The following is a 20,396-nucleotide window of genomic DNA, read 5'->3' as shown; positions in this document are numbered from 1 at the left end:
AATATTCAAAGAATCAAAATAATTCCTAATTTGAATAGTTTCGTAACAGTTTTTGTAAAAAATGCTGACGTCAGCAAACGTTATTCGTAACGTTAAAATCATATTATGTGCCAGACATTACTCCAAGTTTTATGACTTGCAATCCAACACAAGGGGTAGGACATTTAGCCACTCGGAAAGCTCAAACAGCAGCTTTAAATACACTATAGTACTAGGATAACAGTACCGATGCAAACTAAACAGAATTTTGTTACTTTCATTTCGATATGTCATTCAAAAAGTTCAAAAATACTTTCACAATACAGAAGGGAAAGCTTTTTATGGTTTACTTTAATTATAACTTTAATTAATTACAAATTTTAATTAATTTACAAATCAAAAACAAAGCATTACTTTCGGTTACACTTTAATTTTCAAATTCTTTGCGGCATATCATAGAGATATTATTAAAAGAGAAAGAGACACAACGCAATATTTCTCTATTCAAATTCCTATTGTTAAGACAAGGCGCGTCACTGGGTTCCAGCTCTTTTTGTGCGTTTCTCGCTAAGCGACGAATTATCGATTCTTTTAATATAAAATTGCGACAATTTTACTTGTAAAAGATTAAGAAAATAATCGGGTTTTCTACTGAATTCCGCCAAAGTTTATTGGTTAAAAAAGCTCTCAGGGGTTAACCTTTTATAGTCATATAAATATAAGAAAATTAGTAGCAAGAGATTACAAACTTTTTGTTATGCTACTAAGAGAAGTTATAATTTTATCACAGCAATCTCTATGGGAAAATCAGTTTATTCAAAACAAATAAATGGCCCCAATTTTTTAGGATTTGGGGATTTTTAATGGCTTTTTGAAGTTTTGAAGATTGTGCATCCAAATTTAAATAACAAAACGTGACACACGATTCTTTTTATTTATCATGTGATTTAAATGAAAATCACGTGACTCAGTCTTTCATTTTACCTGTTTCTTTATTAGTTTGGTAGACACTATAAAACACTTCCAAATTTAAATCTCAAATTGCTTGATGTGTATCTGTGAATTAAAAAGATAGTTGCTAGTAGCGACGGGTTAATTCTCGTGGATGTTTGGTCTACGGGCGAACAACTAGTCTTATTTATGTCACAAGACTTTTATGAAAATCAAAATGTATTGGTGTATGAACGTATTTATAATATTTTGTGTGGAGATTGGTAAGTAACAGAATTTGTTTACAAACAGATTTGTACGTGTAAGAAAAAATGTTTTTATAAAAGCTTAAAAATCAACACTGTGTAAGGATAATTGCGATTTTCAAAACCGCAAACCGCCATTTCTAAAACTTTGTGTAGCTCAAGCTTACATATAGTACAAGGGGGGGGGGGGATTCTAGCCTGTTCTAGGTAAAAAAATACTTTTAGCATTCTGATATTTCTTATGTCTGTGTGCTCTAAGAAACAGAACAATAAAAACCTATTTTATGGATTCCACTTGTACAAGTGAACTTTTAATACTATATCTAATACTATTAAAAAACTGCTTGAACTATCGAATTCGTCGTTCATAGAGAAAAAAAGGGCACTATGGGTAAATTTTACTAATTGATTTGTATATACAGAGATATAGTCTGGATAATGCGTTTTTGTTCAGACTAAGAGAAAATTAATGCAACCGTTTTAAAGAGGCAAGAAAATATTTTTTTAAAAATGATATGCGTTTTACTTTACAGTTCGTCGTTAAGGAGACATTTTTTGTTAAAAAATAGGATAAGAAATTGCTGAAACAGTTTATTTTTAGAGCCCCCCCCCCCCCCCCCCCTCCTCAAAAAACAAAAAACAAAATTTGACGGGTAATATAACCACACCTGTAACACTTTCATTTTTCGTAACATACAGGATGTAGTGTTCATTTGATTGATTCTTTCTTCGTAGCCTCCCTGGACATACACGTTTCCAAACGTAATGGTAAAGATGACACTTTTTGTGGCACGTACTTAAGCCCCTGCAGTACATTTGAATTTGCTGTAAAGCAGAGTCGCACTTCAACAGCTACTGTGCGATTGGACGGGGGTACGGATAAAACATATGTATATTACGTGAACACATCAGTAATCCTTGAAGATAACATTACAATGACAAATTATAAAGATAATGAATTCCGACCAGTCATCCAAATGATAAACCAAAACAAAAATCGAAATTACTTATTCTATTTATCAGAAAAAGAAGAGATTCAATTAAAACTAGCGAACATAATTTTTGTAGGAACTTCACTCTTGCAGTATAGTTCATCTTTTAACATTATAATCTCTCACTGCAGCTTTGAGAATGCAACTACACCTATAATTCAGGCAAACGGTACTGCAGAAGTTGTTACGATGCATGTGTCACATAGTTCTATAAAAAATGCAAGATTTGTTAAGACCTTAAAAGTTAAAAATCTACTGACTGTTATAAATTCATGCACTTTTCAAGCTAATAGCTATGAAAAACGAGCAATAATGGAATTGCATGCAACTAAAGTAGCGAGAATACAAGTAAGAAGTAGCACGTTTGAATGCGCATTCATTGGAATTTGGGTTAAATGTACTATCCCTGGACGGAACCAGTCGACTACAACGCCTAATTTTTTCATTGAAGTAAATAAATCTATTTTTAATGGGCATCAAGTTGCCATGCATGGGATTTGGTCTAGTAATGGCCCAAGAATTCAATTGGTGGAGAGTAAGTTCTCAGGATTTCAATATTCATCTCTGCGAGTACATTTAGTTAAGGAATTCACAATTTCTGATTCTTTATTTGAAAATAATGCAGCCATTCAAGGTGGAGCAATATATATTGAAAACAGCGATATCACGAAATGTCCAGGAATTACAATAGCAAGAAGCAAGGTCTGCGAATTTAAATTTTCACCCTTCCGAGTATATTCACCTACCAACTTGACAGTTTATAATTCTACATTTAAAAATAACACAGCTATTCAAGGTGGTGCCATATATATTAAAAGCAGTGACTTATTCGTGCACCACTCGTTGTTCTCTTATAACACTGCAGACTCTGGTGGCGCCATATACATTTCCAAAGGAAGGAACACGTCTTTAATTGAATCATCGACATTTCTTTACAACTCAGCTACAATCTCCGGTGGTAGCTTTTACGCCAGAATACCAAGACGCTATCATAATATGATTTTACATTTACATTCAGTACAATTTATTGGAGCAGCAACCAGTCCTTTAGCTAACGGGATAATAATGCTTACAAACGCTCATGTGAATTACACAAATGTATCCATGGCTATAACCAACGCAATTCCAGATGTACCAGTGCTGGATGGGGTGCGTTGTGATTACAGACAAAGATGCGGGATAAATCAATTAAATAACCTGTCTTTATCTTGTCCATATAATTTTGACGTGCTCCCACTGAAACGAAGTTTTCAAATATTTTCATTTCAATGTGGGATATGTGCAAAAGGAATGTACAGTTTAATAAGAGCTAACGTAAAATTGTCAATGCCAAAAAGAAAACTCATTGTGAAGAAGTCTGATTTTAAGTGTTTGCCGTGTCCTCCTGGTGGAAAATGTGTATATGAAATACAAAGTAAAGGTAATTTTTGGGGATACGTCGGAAGTGATCACAAAGTAGTATTCATACCGTGCCCTGCTTCGTATTGTTGTCCACCCAAAAAATGTGTTTCATACAATACTTGTAATAAAAACAGAACAGGAATACTTTGCGGAACTTGTCAAAAAGGATACCGGTTGAATTATTTTAATAACAACTGTGTTAAGAATGAAAATTGCAATCAGTTGCTCTTCTGGTTATTGTATCTAACGTTTGCAATACTTTTCGTCGTGTTATTGATGTACTATAAAACTATATTCAAGTATTTGTACACCAATCTGGAAAAATTGAAACGTAAAAGAAAAAAATCAGTTAATAATGATTTGTATCGATACAGACGTTTTGAAGAGGGTATTGAAGAATACAAGGAGGAGCGAGAAAGCTCCCCTGACAACGATGATAAAACAGAAAAGAATGGTGGTAAAACAGACCTATACATCTCAGGATTAAAACCTATCACGTTTTTTTATTACCAAATACAATTATTAACAAAAATCCCAATACCTGAAAAATTTGATCACGGATATGTAACAGTATTAAAAAACTCGATAACACACTTTTTTAATTTTGAATTAGTTCAATTTAACATGTCTAAATTGTGCCCAACAAAAGATCTTGATGCACTGTCGCAATCGCTGATCAAACTTGGAAATATCTTTATTCTTTTTATCATACTTTTCTTATTAGCTGCAATTATAAAAACTTTTCAGCTTATTAGAAGGAAAAGAAACTCGACGTCCACTGGAACTACAACTTACAAAATTATGAAGAACATACGAGCTTGCTCGATTCAAGTTACTTTGCTTGGTTACACCGCAGTAAATACATTTTGCTTTCGAATGTTGAATTGTGTTTCGATAAACAATGAAAATTATTTATACATTCAAGGAGATATCAAATGCTACACCTGGTGGCAATATTGCATTATGATTTACACTGTATTGTGGATAATTCCTTTTACAGTATCTGTACACGTGTCTGTAAAGATGCTACGAAGAAGTCAAATAAATCTAAAGCAATTTTACCTTTCATTTGCCATCCCACCAATCTCATTATATTACTACTTGCGCTCCGTATGTACAAACAGAACATTGAATGTCATGAATAACAAAGATGATATAGACAAGGTTATAGAGATTTTTATTGGTCATTACAAATTCAATGAAAATGGTCAATTAAATTGGGAAGCTGTTCTGATTGGTCGACGAATGGTCCTAGCAGCCTTGTGTGCATTCACCGTAAATCCCATCTTACGAGTGATTTTCGCATTGCTGTTATTGCAGGGTTGTCTTCTGCATCATCTGTATGTTTTACCATATCGTACGCAAATCTTGAACCATGTTGAGACTGCATCACTGTGTTGTTTAATATTCATCAATACAGAAAGATTTTTTTTTGCATTTCTTTACATGAACGATGAGTCAAGCGTACCTGGCATTAACACAATGGCGACAGTCTTTATGTGGATAGAACATGTAGTTCTGGTAGCACCATTGTTAATAATAATTGTTTTATTTGTGTTTGCACGGTGCCGGAAGTTGGGTTGTATGTTAAAAAATTGTTTTGTTGAACGAGATGAGTAGAAATCACACGATGTGAACATCACACACGTCGGTTCGCACAATCCTGACCTGTAGCAACTAAAAAGGGGCAATTGCCCTCCCCTCAATAATTTTGAAACATGAAAATGAAAACATTAATTATATTCTTTAATTACCACAAGCGACGATATAACACATAAATTGCATTGTTTTTAGATGCTGTAACAATTTGCAAACATCCACCCTTCAGGGTTAATAATAATAATAATAAAGATATAAAGTTGTGGTTGCTAACCTGTATGAGACAAAATTGTGTGATGAGGCAATATTAACTATTATAACTATTATTATTATTATATACTTACAATAATAGCCGTGTATTTACTACTTTAAGTTCTGCAGATCAATTTTTGTGCTCTTATTGTTCAATTCTGTGTACGGTTTTGCAGGGCCCAATGTATAATAAGATTTTCACTTAGAAGTTAAACCGCCTAATTTTATCGTGTCTGCACTTTTAAATTATATTATAAACTTATGTAAATATTTTCAACACTCTGTCTCCTCTATAGCAATTTTGAAGTTGTGGAAGATACAAAAATATCGTCTAACCTACTTCGTTTGTTGGGTCTTTGTTACTAAAACTTTGAATTCGAAAAAATGGGCTTCTTGTGTACCTCCTCTGGTCTGTTGCTTTACATTATATATTGTATATTACTCGTTTATTATATTTTAACGTGATTTATAGTATATAAGAATACTTAATTACTTTGTTAATACTTTGTTATAGAAAATGAACAAGTCACTTAGTTAAGTAATTACGAAATGAAAAAAAATATTGAATAAAATACATTTTTTCTATTACGAGAGTAAGGTAAAATAGATCCAATTATTGTCAGAATAAAGTTTGGTTTATGACATTTAAATGTGATGAATAAATACATAACACGGATACCACTCGGCAAACAGAAATAAAAATAGAAGCTTCTGAACATTCAGAGCTGGCCAGGACACGCCTGAATCAATTGTGGCGAGCTGTCTGATCAAAATCCCCTTTTATACCTGGGAGGGGGCCCAAAGTACCCGTGTTTTCTAAACGTAACTTTTGTTGCGCATGTGATTAAGTGCTAAAACTTTTCCTTTCTGACGTCATTTCTGATTCTAATGACGTCACCAACTTAATTTGTTACGTGGAATGGGTTTGTAATAAGACATTCTGCAACTGCAAGTTTGACAACTTAAATAAAATGATTTATATCGCGCAAGCACTTTATGTCCTATCCCCTTTAGAGTCAGAAACAGCCCAGGTATAACAGGGTTAATGTCTCGTTTACTTCAATTTTACATAGGTATAAATAATTCTTTGATGGAAAAGTATTGCATCTCTTATTTAGATTGTATATTTTCAAGCTGTGACAAGTATATGCAGTATAATTGAATTTAAAGTTTGTAAAAATATATATTAATAACAACAATTTTGGTTTTAAAAAAATACACAAGCTTATCACTTAATCATTTTCCTGCTCAACCATCACCCAGTGATTTTCCTCTTTTTCTGCTTTATGAGAATTAAGAAAGGTGTGTCCAGCTACTTCATGCTCCCGTCCAAACGTGGTTCTAAATATAGAGGACTGGGCTGAAAGTTTCCGTTTATTGGAGAGATAACTCGTTTTATATGTGTCACTTTAAAATCTCAAACTTTTAAGAGACTAAACTTTATCGAGACAGAGTAATTACGAAAACGCTCGATTTCATTTTGAATGAGGAAATATAATGCAATATTCGAGACATGAAAGTGGAAAAAAGAAAAATATTGATACATTTAATAGAATATAGTTAATTCCACAGTATTTAATGTTCACAAAAATCAGTTTATCCTATTATGGTAACAATTAACTAACCTAAAACCGTATTCTTGTAGCGCACAAAGTCTCTGGTTTGTCTTGCAGTGATTAAACATTATTTTCTCATTCGCCTGAAAATAGAGTAAAAGATATCGTTGGAGTTGTGTAAAACAATTCAATAGAACTATCGCATAATTCTATATCCTACAATTTGAAAAATCGTCCAAATCCAACAAAAACTTTAACACAGAACTGTTTTATCAAGGCTTACAAGCAGTAAGGGTTTATTTGCGGACCACTATGATAAGAAACCAGGGGTACAAATCACGCTCGTGGCAGTTGTAAATGCCTGGAGGAATGATCCACGCGAGTTCAAGATAAAAAAGTCTACTGTACAAAAAACAATGGGGAGCTGAAAAAAGGAGCAAACAAGGTGTCACTAGCTAACAAAAATGACCTAGAAAAAAGAAGTACTACAGAGGTTCAGAAGGGTATAATAAGCAAGCCAATGACGCGTGGCGTACGATTGCTTTAAGCAAGAAACCATTTCCACTTACTGGTACAGGTGTGCCTTCGCTTTCGAATCTCTGCTGTGGGTCGAAATGAAGAATTTGCCTGAAGTGAAAATGCTATATAAACAGATGCACAGTTTGTTGGAAAAGAACAACCGAGTTGCGATGGGCTGAGACTGATATTTGGAGCGAGACAAAGAAACTGCTAAGCAACTGACCAAGCCAAAAATTTGAATAAGTCTATGAGTTGAAACTTGTCACAACGATACAACAATGTGTGAAAAAATTGAAAAATGACGTCAACGGTACCAGTAATGACGTCATACAGGTTGTCTGCAAAATAAAAAATTTTGGTCCTGATAATTAAAAACCTTACTGGTATGTATACTTGGTAATACAAAAAACATTTATCGGCTCATGTAGAACAACTGGAGAAACATAAGTTCTTCTTTATACAAAAAAATAGGGGAAATTCTATCCTGCGTATAAAGGTACGAACATACACAAAATTGGCCAACAGCGTACCAAAAATATTATGAGGCTGAAATAGCGTAAGGAGATCAAAGTTGAAGAAAAATGCACTCTGCATGAAAGAGTGTACGTATAAAATGCGTTCATCTTAATAATTCTCCTAACTGGTAAAAATTGCTTTAAGTTACCTGATATGAACAAAAAACTTACCAGTGACATAAATAAGATATTGTACTGGTAAGAGAGACTTCTTGTAAACGAGATTTCTTGGCATTTTTCATAAAAGTGGCAACATCACTTGATAATTTGAGCTATGGTCATTAAATAAAATTAAAACTTATTATTTGCATTACATTTCAAACGTTAAAGGTATTGGTTGTTGTATATTTTTGATTTCGTGTTTTTGAAATTAGGGGAAGAGCAGATTCTCGCGATATTTATAGTTCAAAAGCTAAAAAAGATTTAACTAGATCGTGACATCAATAAAACATGTGATAAATAGTTTGTAATTTTTGTTGTTATGTGCATTGTTCTGATAATTTAGATCCTATCTGATTCTTCCAGTGACATTTATTTTCGCCAAAATTGTCTAAAAATCGCAAAAGATTTCGATCCTGAAAAGTCCTACCGTTTATCTGTTATTACATAGCTGCCTACCTCTCCTCCAATCCCTGGTAAGGTGGTAAGAAGAAATTGTTGTCCATATGTCAGAAAGTCTCCTACTTGACTGACACCATCACAACTATAAGCGAAAGATATTAAAAACTACAAAACTATAGACTTCTTCTTAGAGGAATGCAAAGAGAAGAAAAGTTATTTACGTTTTTAATATTTTTGTTCATATTTCACAAATTAGCATTTAATGAAAATATTGGTTTAAACGTGTCAAATTGTCAAAATCAGCATTTAATGTCATTTTTGTTGTTTACATTGACTTTTTTTAAATGAAAAATCATTGGGTAAAAAGAGAAAATGTTTTGTCACTCCATAATTTCTATTACGCAGAGCGCAAGTGATAGAATCTAGGGATATGTCAAAATTATAAAAAATCAATTCTTGCTTATGTATGAATAAATTAGTTGATGCGAGAGTGTCCGATTCAGTCCTTTTGCCTCCTGGAAAAAACTTTTTGCTAAAAAATCAGTAAGAGTTACCATATCTATATGTGAATCACTAAATACCTGGTGTGTCTAACCATATTTACCTCTTTGTAAGCTTACCTGGTTATAACGAAGGCATTTCTAAAACACGGATTTAGGATTTTCGATGCTGATACTCCACATGGTGCTGACACACTGTTTGCTTCGTGTAAGCGACTGTTTGATAAATTTATTGACAAATTAGCTTCTGTTCTAGGGTTATACAAACAAATGATGTCACCAAAACAGATATTACCATTCTTTGGCTTGCTGAGCTCAACCTGATCGTAAAAAGAAATTCAATGAAATATGGGTTTAAAGAAATCCATTCATATCAAATCCGGACTAGGGCATCAAAGTAAATAACAAACCGTGGTACAGTATTCCATAGATTTTTCTATTAAAATTTATTAAAAACTTCAGATATAGTGAGGACTGCTATGTTCTGATATAAAGCTTCGTGTGCACATGTGTGTTAAAAGTGATTTTTTGATTTAAAGTTGTTTCTTAGGTCCCAAATTACCAAAAAAATATGGGTGGCAAAATTTTTTGTCCCATCGGACCAAATTAGATGACGTCATCACTTTTACAGTCAGCAAAAAAATAATTTCACATTTATATGTCATATTATATATCGTTGGAAAGAGGACATCGAGTGGTACAAAACAAATGTAAGAACCATGTCTTCAAAACGTAACGTTCGAAAGATATTACTATTCAAACTTTGTACAAATTACAGACCGGTAATTTACTGACCCAGCACAAAAATGACTATAACCTGCTCAATAGCAAAGTTTTTTTGTTGAATTTTAGTATGGTATTGGGTCACCCTAATGTCTTTCTGTTTGATCAAAATTTATTGTTCAAATCACTTCAAGGGATAATTTACAGACCAGTAATTTACAGACCAAAGCACGTGTTTAGTTGTTTACTTTCTTTCTGGCAATTTCACAAAGTTAAAAAAATTGCTGAAAATAATGACAAAAAACAACTTCAGCAATGCTTGTACAATGTTTCATTCACTCATCATCACTAGAACTATATTCATCTGACTCGGATTCATCGCTTGCGCCACCACTGTTTTGACACGTCGTACATTTACACATGTCAGTGCACAAAAAACCATTTTTACGGCATTTACATCAGTTGGATATGCAACTTGTTTTGCAATTACAAGAACTTAACTCGATGAGTGCCAACGGTGCAGGAAGTTCATCAGTCATTATGGGGGATAAGTTACCGACTTCATCTGTATCCCAACCATAATTGACTGCATTCGGAAGTTGTTGAATGAGGATATGCGAGCTTCGTAAAACCATTGAAATGAAGTGACACCTGAATATTTTGTACTTCAATGCAGCTAATGTTGGTGGCAACATATCAGCATCACACTGGAATTTGGAGAATAAATTCCAGCGCAATTGAGATAGTGATACCACGTCTGCAGGACATTTATTCCCCTTATACATCGAAACCACGAAACGTTCTAAGCTTTCCAGTGTTTCCAGATTAGGAAGTTCGACAGTACTTCCAAGTGTCGATAATGCCAGAACCACCTCATTATCTGCCTGTAAATAAATCTTCAGCCAAGCAGACTTCGATTTCTTGTTGAAACGCCCAGTTTGGTCACACCCTGTGAACGTATGAAAACCAAGAATAGCTTTCGCGTGTACTGCACCAAGGGCTTCAAAGCAATTACGAATATCAATATCACGTAGAGTAGAAACTCGCCCTGTTCTAAAAATGGTATTTATTGGTAACATCTCATAGTAGTAAATTAGCAGTAGAAACACGTCAGTATCCGGAGAGTAAACAATACAACTGGTCAAAGGAGATTGCTGTGCAACATCCATAGCATTATATATAAGTGCTGTGTCAGCTTCTTCGTGGTCGTGTATTCTGCAATCAACAAAATTTGATTCCATTTTAGTATCATAAGTCACTATATACCGAATATGCAATGATGAAAGAGCCTCCATCACTTTCTTTGCCAGGTAGATGGTTAAAGCTTGCTTTGTATCAATGTGGGAAAGAAATTGCTTGAGACTAATGGATGAAATATTGCTGTTGTCTGATACTTTGTATCGAACTTCATTAACAGATGTACGATGCTTTCTTGTCCGTGCTTTCAAGGAGTTTTCTATATAGCAATCAAATACCAATCGTATTTCATCACATCCTCTTGAAATTTGTAGTACACGTTCTGTGAAAGCTGATGCGAAATCCTAAAAAATTAACAGAGTATTTCACAAGTGCGTCAGAAAATTACGTAAGATAGTGATAAATTGAATACATACCTTGCATGTTTTAACTGCCGGTGTTTTTGGAGTTTGATTCACAACAGCCATTCCATCTATAATGATTACTTTGTTTGTTTCGACTTCTCCAGATAAACCATTGGTCGTTTGTCCTTTGCTGGCTAATTCCTCTATACCGTGAATCAATTTTAATTTGTCTAAACAAGCCAATGGAATTCCATCAGCACTGAACAAGGCCTTTGGTACAACAGAAAACTCAAAGTTGCCAATACAGTGCTCCAAATCCAACTCGGGACTTTTCCGTGCAGTGATTAAAAATCTTGATAGTAGCGTTTTTTCCTCTTTGAGTTGTATAACTTTATCCCCTACTCTCTTTTTGATAGATTTTCCAAGATCTTTGAAAGTTACTATTTTCACTTTTTTTAACGGTACCCATATCGATTTTGTTCCTTTTATCCTTTTTTTTATCATTTTATTATTATGCATGTATGTCTATACTATAAACTTCACATTACACTTCACTAACACTTCGAAATTAAACAGTCTAGCTATGAAATTGAACAATAGAATGTTTTCTAGAAATAGAACATTCGAATTCTATGTCTATGTCCATGAAATCGAACAATTATAAAACAAAACTTGTTATTATACTGATACTAATACATACAAAATGTCTAAGTGAAATTCGCTACTTGCTTTTCAAAACTAAAGTAAACAACTAAACACGTGCTTTGGTCTGTAAATTACTGGTCTGTAAATTATCCCTTGAAGTGATTTGAACAATAAATTTTGATCAAACAGAAAGACATTAGGGTGACCCAATACCATACTAAAATTCAACAAAAAAACTTCGCTATTGAGCAGGTTATCGTCATTTTTGTGCTGGGTCAGTAAATTACCGGTCTGTAATTTGTACAAAGTTTGAATAGTAATATCTTTCGAACGTTACGTTTTGAAGACATGGTTCTTACATTTTTTTTGATCCACTCGATCTCCTTTTTCCAACAATATATAATATGACATATAAATGTGAAATTATTTTTTTGCTGACTGTAAAAGTGATGACGTCATCTAATTTGGTCCGATGGGACAAAAAATTTTGCCACCCATATTTTTTTGGTAATTTGGGACCTAAGGAACAACTTTAAATCAAAAAATCACTTTTAACACACATGTGCACACGAAATTACATAGTGGCCCTCACTAATATGTTATAATTTATAATCTATTTGCCAGTATCATATGATTTAATACTTGAAAGAATCCAAACAAAAGACTTACATACTGAAGTAACTTAGAAGCTAAGTTATTGGCCTTATAGATTAATAGATCGCCATTTTCTTCCTTCTCTACAAAGTCTTTAAGGAGGTCCTACAAAAAAATTAAAATTATTTCCATTTCACAGCTAAGATATAATAGCAGTAGTTATAGACAATATTACTTCTTCTAAGCAAAGATCTTCAATCCAGTTTCCAACACGAACTGAAGGATTATATGTTCTTACACTCATTTTTACCTAAAAAATAAGTGTCACTTTATACCCTGAAGAAAATACTCTCACTCGTAAAACATACATTGAATGAAGGTTTTGACTTCAGTTGTTTATTAGTTAGGTTTACATTATTTGCTATAATAGCTATTCGAACGATTTTAAGTAGCTCAGCTATAATAGATTTGCTCCAAATTAAGAACAGCCAATGCTCAATATTGTTGTTTTTAAAGCGTTGGAGCCTTATTTCAGGCTCTACTAATTGCTATAAAAAGCGTGCATATTCTAAATGCTGTTCTATGCTTATAAAATAAATAAATATACTTAAAATAATTACAATTTAACTAAAATATATATAGCTAAATAGATTAAGGTTAAATAAAATGAAAATTGATAAAGATAGAACAGTGTAGTAAAACCTATTGCTTATACAGTAATAGAGTAAAACTTATTGCTTATAAATGAATTTAACATGTATATATATCGTTTAAATCAGAAATAGAACTTGAATCTCAATGAGTGCTACATGAAAGGTTTTCTCATTATGAACAACGCATGTGCCATATTTGTTTGTTTACATCCGTACCATAATCGCCCTAGTAACGTTTTTGTGTTTATGTCTGCGACGAGATCTCAGGGGCTTAGGATTTTGAGTTGCTTAGAAGTTTTAAAAACCGAAGAAAAAAATAAATAAGCAAATATGTCAAATAGAAGGTCCAAAATGGTACCATTACTTCGACAACATGCTGACGAGGGTATCTTTTGCTTCTTCTAAAAAAAATAAAATTTGAGAGCACGTCTCCTCCAAATTTTGTTTATAAATATCAGAATATCATTCCTATTATATTAAGAAATAAATAATAGATATTAGAGATGATGTGTCACGTCTATAATGAAGTAGCTAGCGTATCTAAAAATTTGAACTTTCTTTTTATGATGATATGTAGCTAGCTAGCTAGCTATATGTGATGATATATATTTAATGCTTCTGTTACTCCACATTTTCAAACGAAAACAAGAAAGTGGAAAGCTTTTTTAAATTTGACGTAGTTGTTTTGATTTCATTTTATGAACATTAGGGGGCATTTTAAAAACATTACCACTTAGGGGGGAAGAGGGTGCCGATAAGCCGCAAACGCCCGGGCTACTTTTCAAATAAAATTGGCGGTTGTCCCCCGAAACCGCCCGCACTTTCCCGAACTCGCCCAGAACATTCCCGAAATGCAGTTCCTTGTAACAAACCATGCGGACGATGGTTGGGAAGAAGGCGCTTGAAGAGAAAGGAGTTAATAAAGTTTATATATAAGTTATTTATAAAGTAAACTTTTTCAAAAACCATCAAAAACAGTTCTTCTAAGAACTTCGCTACGACATAGTAAATTTATTTTAATTTTTATAGTTTTTTTGAATCATATATTAGTGTCTGTTTTTTTTTGGGGCATTGTTCGGGCCTATGCGGGTTTTTTTGGCCGAATACTTGAATTTGTTTCAAAACGCCTAACTCGCGCGAAAACGCCCGGACTCTATACGGCGTATGCGGCTTATTGGCACCCTCGTTAGAGTGTTGGAGGCTGTCGACAAACAGTTTTCGTCTCTGTTAAAGGCAAATTGGCATGAATTTCACTTTCTCACCTTTTTTGTTTCTTTTAGGGAAAATGAAAAAAATTCAACAAATTAGAAAATGTTTCGACAGTAAAAATCTGCCATAATCTAGAATTTGTTGTTAAAAAATGTATCTTGTGTTCATATACAGTACAGTCCAGATGTAAGCGTACGCGTACGCTCAAGTTTCACACCTTTTTCTCGGAGGCGGTAGTTGTTTGTCTTTTGTTCTTATTAATTATCTTGCGAGTCTTGTAAGTCATTAACTTGCGCGTAATAAACAAAAGATTATTGAAGAAAAAATAGCTTATTATAACTGCGCGTAACTATTGTTAAATAGTGTTAACATAACTATTCCCAATAGCATAATTGCAAATGTTATCAACTCTATCAATGTGACACGAAGAGCCATTGTTTAATATTTTTATTAAACAAAGGTTTTGCGTGAAAACTAAATAGACTAGCGAGAAGGCATTGTTGGTTGCGCGGGTAAAATAAAGCCTTTACGCGATAGAAATTATTTTATTTAACAAAGATTGAAAATTTTTTTAGATTGCATTTTAAAACTTTAAAAACGAAAAACGGCGATAGAAATGTTTTTTTAGATCGCATTTTAAAAGTTTAAAAACGAAAAACGGCGATAAAAATGTTTTTTAAAATGCATTTTAAAGTTTAAAAACGAAAAACGGCGATAGAAATGTTTTTTAAATCGCATTTTAAAAGTTTAAAAACGAAAAACGGCGATAGAAATGTTTTTTAGATCGCATTTTAAAAGTTTTAAAACGAAAAACAGCGATAGAAATGTAATTTTAGATCGCATTATAAAAGTTTTAAAACGGAAATCGGCGATAGATATTTTTTTTTAGATCGCATTTTAAAAGTTTTAAAACGAAAAACGGCGATAGAAATGTTTTTTTAGATCGCATTTTAAAAGTTTAAAAACGAAAAACGGCGATAGAAATGTTTTTTAAAATGCATTTTAAAAGATTTAAAACGAAAAACGGCGATAGAAATGTAATTTTAGATCGCATTATAAAAGTTTTAAAACGGAAAACAGCGATAGAAATGTAATTTTAGATCGCATTATAAAAGTTTTAAAACGGAAATCGGCGATAGATATTTTTTTTTAGATCGCATTTTAAAAGTTTTAAAACGAAAAACGGCGATAGAAATGTTTTTTTAGATCGCATTTTAAAAGTTTAAAAACGAAAAACGGCGATAGAAATGTTTTTTAAAATGCATTTTAAAAGATTTAAAACGAAAAACGGCGATAGAAATGTAATTTTAGATCGCATTATAAAAGTTTTAAAACGGAAAACAGCTATAGAAAAGCTTTTTTAGATCGCATTTTAAAAGTTTTAAAACAAAAAACGGCGATAGAAATTTTTTTTTAGATTGCATTTTAAAAGTTTAAAAACGAAAAACTGCAATAGAAATGTTTTTTTAGATCGCATTTTGAAAGTAAGAGCTTGTGATTTTAAATATATCAGATTAAAATCGCGTTACTATAATTAGTTTCGTTGTTAAAAAAAATTAAAATTCAATGGCCGTCGCGTTTAATTTATTCTCGCGCAGAGTATTGTTTTTAAACAATGTTTCTCGCTATGCTTTTGTTTTTAACACGAAGCAATTATTTTCGCGCAATTTGAAAGGAACTCGCTATCCTATTGTTTTTTTTAATGAAAGCAATTATTTTTGCAAGTTGAGCGTACACGTACGCTTACATCTGGACTGTACTGTAAGTCTCCACAAAAATTGTTCCGTAAAGCACAGAGGGGAGCAAAATTCTATTTAACGGCAAATTTGTCGTTAACAGAGACAAAAACTAACTTAGGGGAAATGGGCTTGCCGTTAAGGGGCTGGGGGAGAGGGGTCCAAGTCTAGCAACCAATTTGCCGTTAACGGAGACGAAAACTGTTTGTCAACAACCCCTTGTCTGTTGTTTGTATTTTTTACCTACAGAAATGCTCACGCATGCGCAAAAATACGCAAACTTTTTAACTTTTATAAACCATTTGCAAGTCATTTATAAAGGATATTTAAAAAAAACATTACTTTATAAAAAATATTTTTTTTAAGATAAATAAAAGAAGAAATATATTAATTCAACCACTGGCAAAAAAGTGGCATAAAAATTGACATTTTTTCACAATAATATAATTTCCCCACAAGTGATATGAAACTATTTTAAACAATCCAGCTGAAGGTCTTATTAAATAGATAAGATAGATTGTTTACTTGATAACAGCTTCCGTTCCTAAAGGTCATATATTTAACCTTAACAGAATGTCTGCAAGCATTACTGTTATACAAAATTTATCTCAGAAAATGGGAAATAATAAATTTCGACACTAATATTGTGACAAAATGTGTCCTTGTTTTTTTTTCTTGTAATTTCATACTTTTAATAGCATTTGTCCCATAAGTAGCTGCAAAGTATAATTAAAGACTACCGCTGTTAGAATACATTTATATTACGAGCTTAAAACCCTGGTCACTTTGCCATATTTCTCTGCAATAATTTTGAATTGATGGTCTATTTAAAGGCCTGCTTTTCATAACACTTTCCTCCATTCTTTCTTTGTTCTGAAGCTAATCTCTTATATACACAAGTTCACAGTTTCAGCTAACCATTGTTTAAATAAATTGAAAAATTGAAGTAAACTTTGACCATGAAGAAAAGTCAATTAATTTTTTTGTGAAATATTTTGAAAAGAAAAGTTACAAATCATTCAAATATGTTTTAAGTTGGATTATTGGCAATAACATACTAAATTTTCATTTATTTATTCAGAAAATTGTATTTTTTCAGAAAATGCGAAATATTCACAACGTCCATGGTCAAAGCCTTAATAAATTCACTCTGTATACTTTCTTTTTTGATACAGAGAATGAACGAACAACTTTAGGTTTTTGCAGCAATATTTAAGTAGGTGTACGATGATTCACATGTGTAAATCGAGTAACATGTGCGATGTAAAAGGCACGTGCAAAGGATGTTAGGTGTGCGATACGTGCTCCAAGGTTAATTTTTGATGCGAATTTATTTTGCGGTAGAAAAGTGGGGGACGTTTTAAATCGTGAACCCCAAACACAATGATTGGGCGTCTACTGGTATAGCAACTCTCTCAATCTTAACTTCCTTTTCTACATGTCCGAAATAGTATGCATGACTATACTGTCATTTTTATATTTATTGTTTATTTTTCAGGTCATCACAAGCGAGGAGGCAAAAATATGCTTTGTTTTCAAATTAAAAAAAATTCTTTACCACATGGCTTAAATAAAACTTCAAAATTCGTTCAGAAAGTTCAGCTACATTTTAACAAAATTTATACAGAAAAAAGAACCGCACGCGGGTTTCGTTTTTAAAGGTCGAAAGGTTATGCTATGGTTTCCCATTGTTTTGTAAAGAAATTATCTACAATTAAATCAATTCAGTTGGCTATGAATAGGCTTGCTCGTGGATTGAAAGGACCAGTCCAGACCAGTAAAACTTCAAAAAAATTTACACCGCATGTGGTTTTCGTTTTTACAGGGATAAAGAAAAAATCCATTAAATTCGGACCTGAAAAAATTATCGACAATTAAATCCATGATAAAATGTCTATTCCGCCTATAAGTGCAGTTTTGCAGACTTGCTTCATCCGTGCTCTGTCAGCGTTCACCTCCGCATTAGTTAAGAACTGCATGGCTGGTTTTCTTGTGTAAGACCTGGTTACCAACGACGAAGGGGCCAAGCAAAAGTGATTTATGTCTACATAGTACATTTAACTAAGTCAGGAGTCGGTGAATTAGCTAGGATGGTCAGGTTGGCTATGAATAGGCTTGCTCGCGGATTAAAAGGACCAGGACTATTCACTAATTTCTGAGATCTAAAAGTGTCCGACCATGACGGAAATCTATCAGACGTTTTGTCTGACGAGTTTCCAAAAATTCTTTCGAGGGCTGCCATCACACGCTACAAAATGGATTTTAAAGGTTGATTTTGAATAACTCAATATTTATTTGTCAGGTGTGCGATTAATCACATGCCTGAAACGATTTAGGCGTGTGCCAAGGCGTGTGCATCGCACGCCTTTCCAGAAAAAGACTGAAGGACTAGGACTATTCAATAATTCTAAGATCTGAAAGTGTCCGACGTTTTGTCAAACAAGTCCCCAAAAATTATTTCGAGGGCTACCATCGAACGCTACAAAATGGATTTTTAGGTTGGTTTTGAAAACTCAATATTTATTTTTCAGGCGTGGTATTAATAAAACGCCTGAAACGATTTAGGCCTGTGCCAAGGTATGCACATGTGATCGCACGCCTCTCCTGAGAAAGCCTGAACTTATACTGTGAAACGGTGAAATACTACAAAAAGTTGCCTGTAACTGAAAATACTAAATGAGACAAAAAATTGGCCTTTCAAAGCAAAAGTTTTTTTTCTTCTCAAGAATGCGAAAATTCGATAACATCTAATTTGTTTATCAGCTATTTAAATATTACATAATTACAAAGAGTAACAGAAACAGTTAGAAACAAGTGGAAATAACTGATGTCATTTTCTGTGTGTGTAACTAGGGACCACCTGGGATCAAATTAGTACTAATTTTCCAAAGCTACGAAACAACAGGCCTATCTATAACGGAAGAGCAATTGCTCTTGTTTAAAGGCTCTTCCAATTCTGAGAAATGAGAAACTAGCTGAACCATTAATTGCTCCCCCAATTCCAAAAAAATTTTTTCTGCCTAAGCAATATCAATTCATCTCACATAGAAATCAATGTTCTCTTTCTTATTATTTACAGTAAAAAAGAACCAAAATATAAAAAAAAGATAAAATAAAATAAATAAAAGACTTTGTGATAAAATATGTGTTTATAATCTTATTCTATTTATTCAGATTGCTCGCTCAGTTTAAATTATTGTATTATTGTAATCTTGGGTGATTGATTTATTGCTCTTATTGGCCTGGAACATAAAAATTAAATTGCCTTTTTCAAATGCTTGTTATTTGATTTTGCATCCTTTATATTGAGCTTCACTTGCAGTACCCTTATTGCATCTCTTGGTTTCAAGTCTGTAAGATACGTTTTCCTTTCCCAATCATCAAAATTATACAATCGCAGCTTCTTATGAGTGGATATTTCCTTCTGGGAAATGTCAATGACAAACGTCTTATAACTTTTTAACAATTTTTCTCCATTGATCTTTACTTTTCCAACATTATCATTTATCTTGATAGCATGTCTCATCTCCAGCTCTCTCACATGTTCTTTCTATATGGGTGACAAATATACCCATCTGTGCTCATCTATGCATTCTATCATAACTTTCCGTGTATGCCAATACAATAAGTTTAGTTTGGTCCATCTTCTGTTGAATTGCCCACATCCTGGTTTCAATCAATAATCCCAATAGGTTGTGTTCTTTTTTTGCTCTGACATAAATACAAGCATCTTATATTCGTTAGGGATCTGTTAGTGAGAAACATATTTGAAGAACTCAGTTTTTGGCTGAGAATAAGTATTTCTTGTAATTTGCAAAAAACTGGCATGCTGAGTTGATTATTTTCCAATGACTGCCAGGTTATCAACAAACACTTTGCAATCTGTTTTTATTGTGCCCATAGTTATATTGTGCCCATACCTATTATATTGCCGTATTTATATAATATGTCTGACTTCAACACAATTTAGGTCACCAAGCAGTCCCTTGCAAACTTTAACACTTCTGTTTCTAAATTTTAATATTTCAAATTTAACCGTTTTTAGATAAAACAGTTCCCCAATTAAAACTTTTAAAGATTGTTAAAAACCATCCGCCATGTTGACCATATCTTGATTAATATCACTTGAAAAAAATGCATTATGAAATGTATTATGATCCGTAAAAAGATTTTACATTTAGATCTTCCTATAAAAAGATCGCATGGCAAGCACTAAAACCATAAG

The 20,396-nt window shown here is 33.0% G+C and overlaps 3 protein-coding genes across 3 annotated transcripts; 1 reads left to right on the top strand and 2 right to left on the bottom strand.

The window, feature by feature from the left end:
- The first annotated feature begins 979 nt into the window (after nucleotides 1-979).
- Nucleotides 980-5,909, top strand: LOC130631506 (uncharacterized). Its single transcript, XM_057444402.1, has 2 exons — nucleotides 980-1,193; nucleotides 1,911-5,909. The coding sequence occupies exons 1-2, from the start codon at nucleotides 1,136-1,138 to the stop codon at nucleotides 5,186-5,188; spliced, it is 3,336 nt and encodes a 1,111-aa protein (XP_057300385.1). The 5' UTR covers nucleotides 980-1,135; the 3' UTR covers nucleotides 5,189-5,909.
- A 673-nt stretch (nucleotides 5,910-6,582) lies between these two features.
- Nucleotides 6,583-12,883, bottom strand: LOC130631767 (cilia- and flagella-associated protein 161-like). The gene is made up of 8 exons (XM_057444424.1): nucleotides 12,809-12,883; nucleotides 12,649-12,738; nucleotides 9,191-9,390; nucleotides 8,628-8,712; nucleotides 8,181-8,281; nucleotides 7,545-7,602; nucleotides 7,045-7,118; nucleotides 6,583-6,760 (listed from the first exon to the last, which is right to left on the bottom strand). The coding sequence occupies exons 1-8, from the start codon at nucleotides 12,875-12,877 to the stop codon at nucleotides 6,652-6,654; spliced, it is 786 nt and encodes a 261-aa protein (XP_057300407.1). The 5' UTR covers nucleotides 12,878-12,883; the 3' UTR covers nucleotides 6,583-6,651.
- On the bottom strand, nucleotides 9,517-12,597 carry LOC130631667 (uncharacterized). Its single transcript, XM_057444416.1, has 2 exons — nucleotides 11,407-12,597; nucleotides 9,517-11,334 (listed from the first exon to the last, which is right to left on the bottom strand). The coding sequence occupies exons 1-2, from the start codon at nucleotides 11,851-11,853 to the stop codon at nucleotides 10,252-10,254; spliced, it is 1,530 nt and encodes a 509-aa protein (XP_057300399.1). The 5' UTR covers nucleotides 11,854-12,597; the 3' UTR covers nucleotides 9,517-10,251.
- Nucleotides 12,884-20,396: the final 7,513 nt, after the last annotated feature.

Source organism: Hydractinia symbiolongicarpus, chromosome 1 (assembly GCF_029227915.1).
Source record: "Hydractinia symbiolongicarpus strain clone_291-10 chromosome 1, HSymV2.1, whole genome shotgun sequence".
NCBI lineage: Eukaryota > Metazoa > Cnidaria > Hydrozoa > Anthoathecata > Hydractiniidae > Hydractinia > Hydractinia symbiolongicarpus.
Note: the sequence above shows the minus strand (reverse complement) of the source record. Positions and strands in the feature narration are given on the sequence as shown.

Coding starts and splice junctions, on each gene's coding strand:
- LOC130631667 (XM_057444416.1), bottom strand. CDS start 11,853: ATGCATAATAATAAAATGATAAAAAAAAGGATAAAAGGAACAAAATCG. Junction 11,335..11,406: donor CGGCAGTTAAAACATGCAAG/GTATGTATTCAA, acceptor TTAATTTTTTAG/GATTTCGCATCAGCTTTCAC.
- LOC130631767 (XM_057444424.1), bottom strand. CDS start 12,877: ATGAGTGTAAGAACATATAATCCTTCAGTTCGTGTTGGAAACTGGATT. Junction 9,391..12,648: donor CTTCTAAGTTACTTCAGTAT/GTAAGTCTTTTG, acceptor TTTTACGATCAG/GTTGAGCTCAGCAAGCCAAA. Junction 6,761..7,044: donor CTACAAGAATACGGTTTTAG/GTTAGTTAATTG, acceptor CTCTATATTTAG/AACCACGTTTGGACGGGAGC.
- LOC130631506 (XM_057444402.1), top strand. CDS start 1,136: ATGAAAATCAAAATGTATTGGTGTATGAACGTATTTATAATATTTTGT. Junction 1,194..1,910: donor AATATTTTGTGTGGAGATTG/GTAAGTAACAGA, acceptor CTTTCTTCGTAG/CCTCCCTGGACATACACGTT.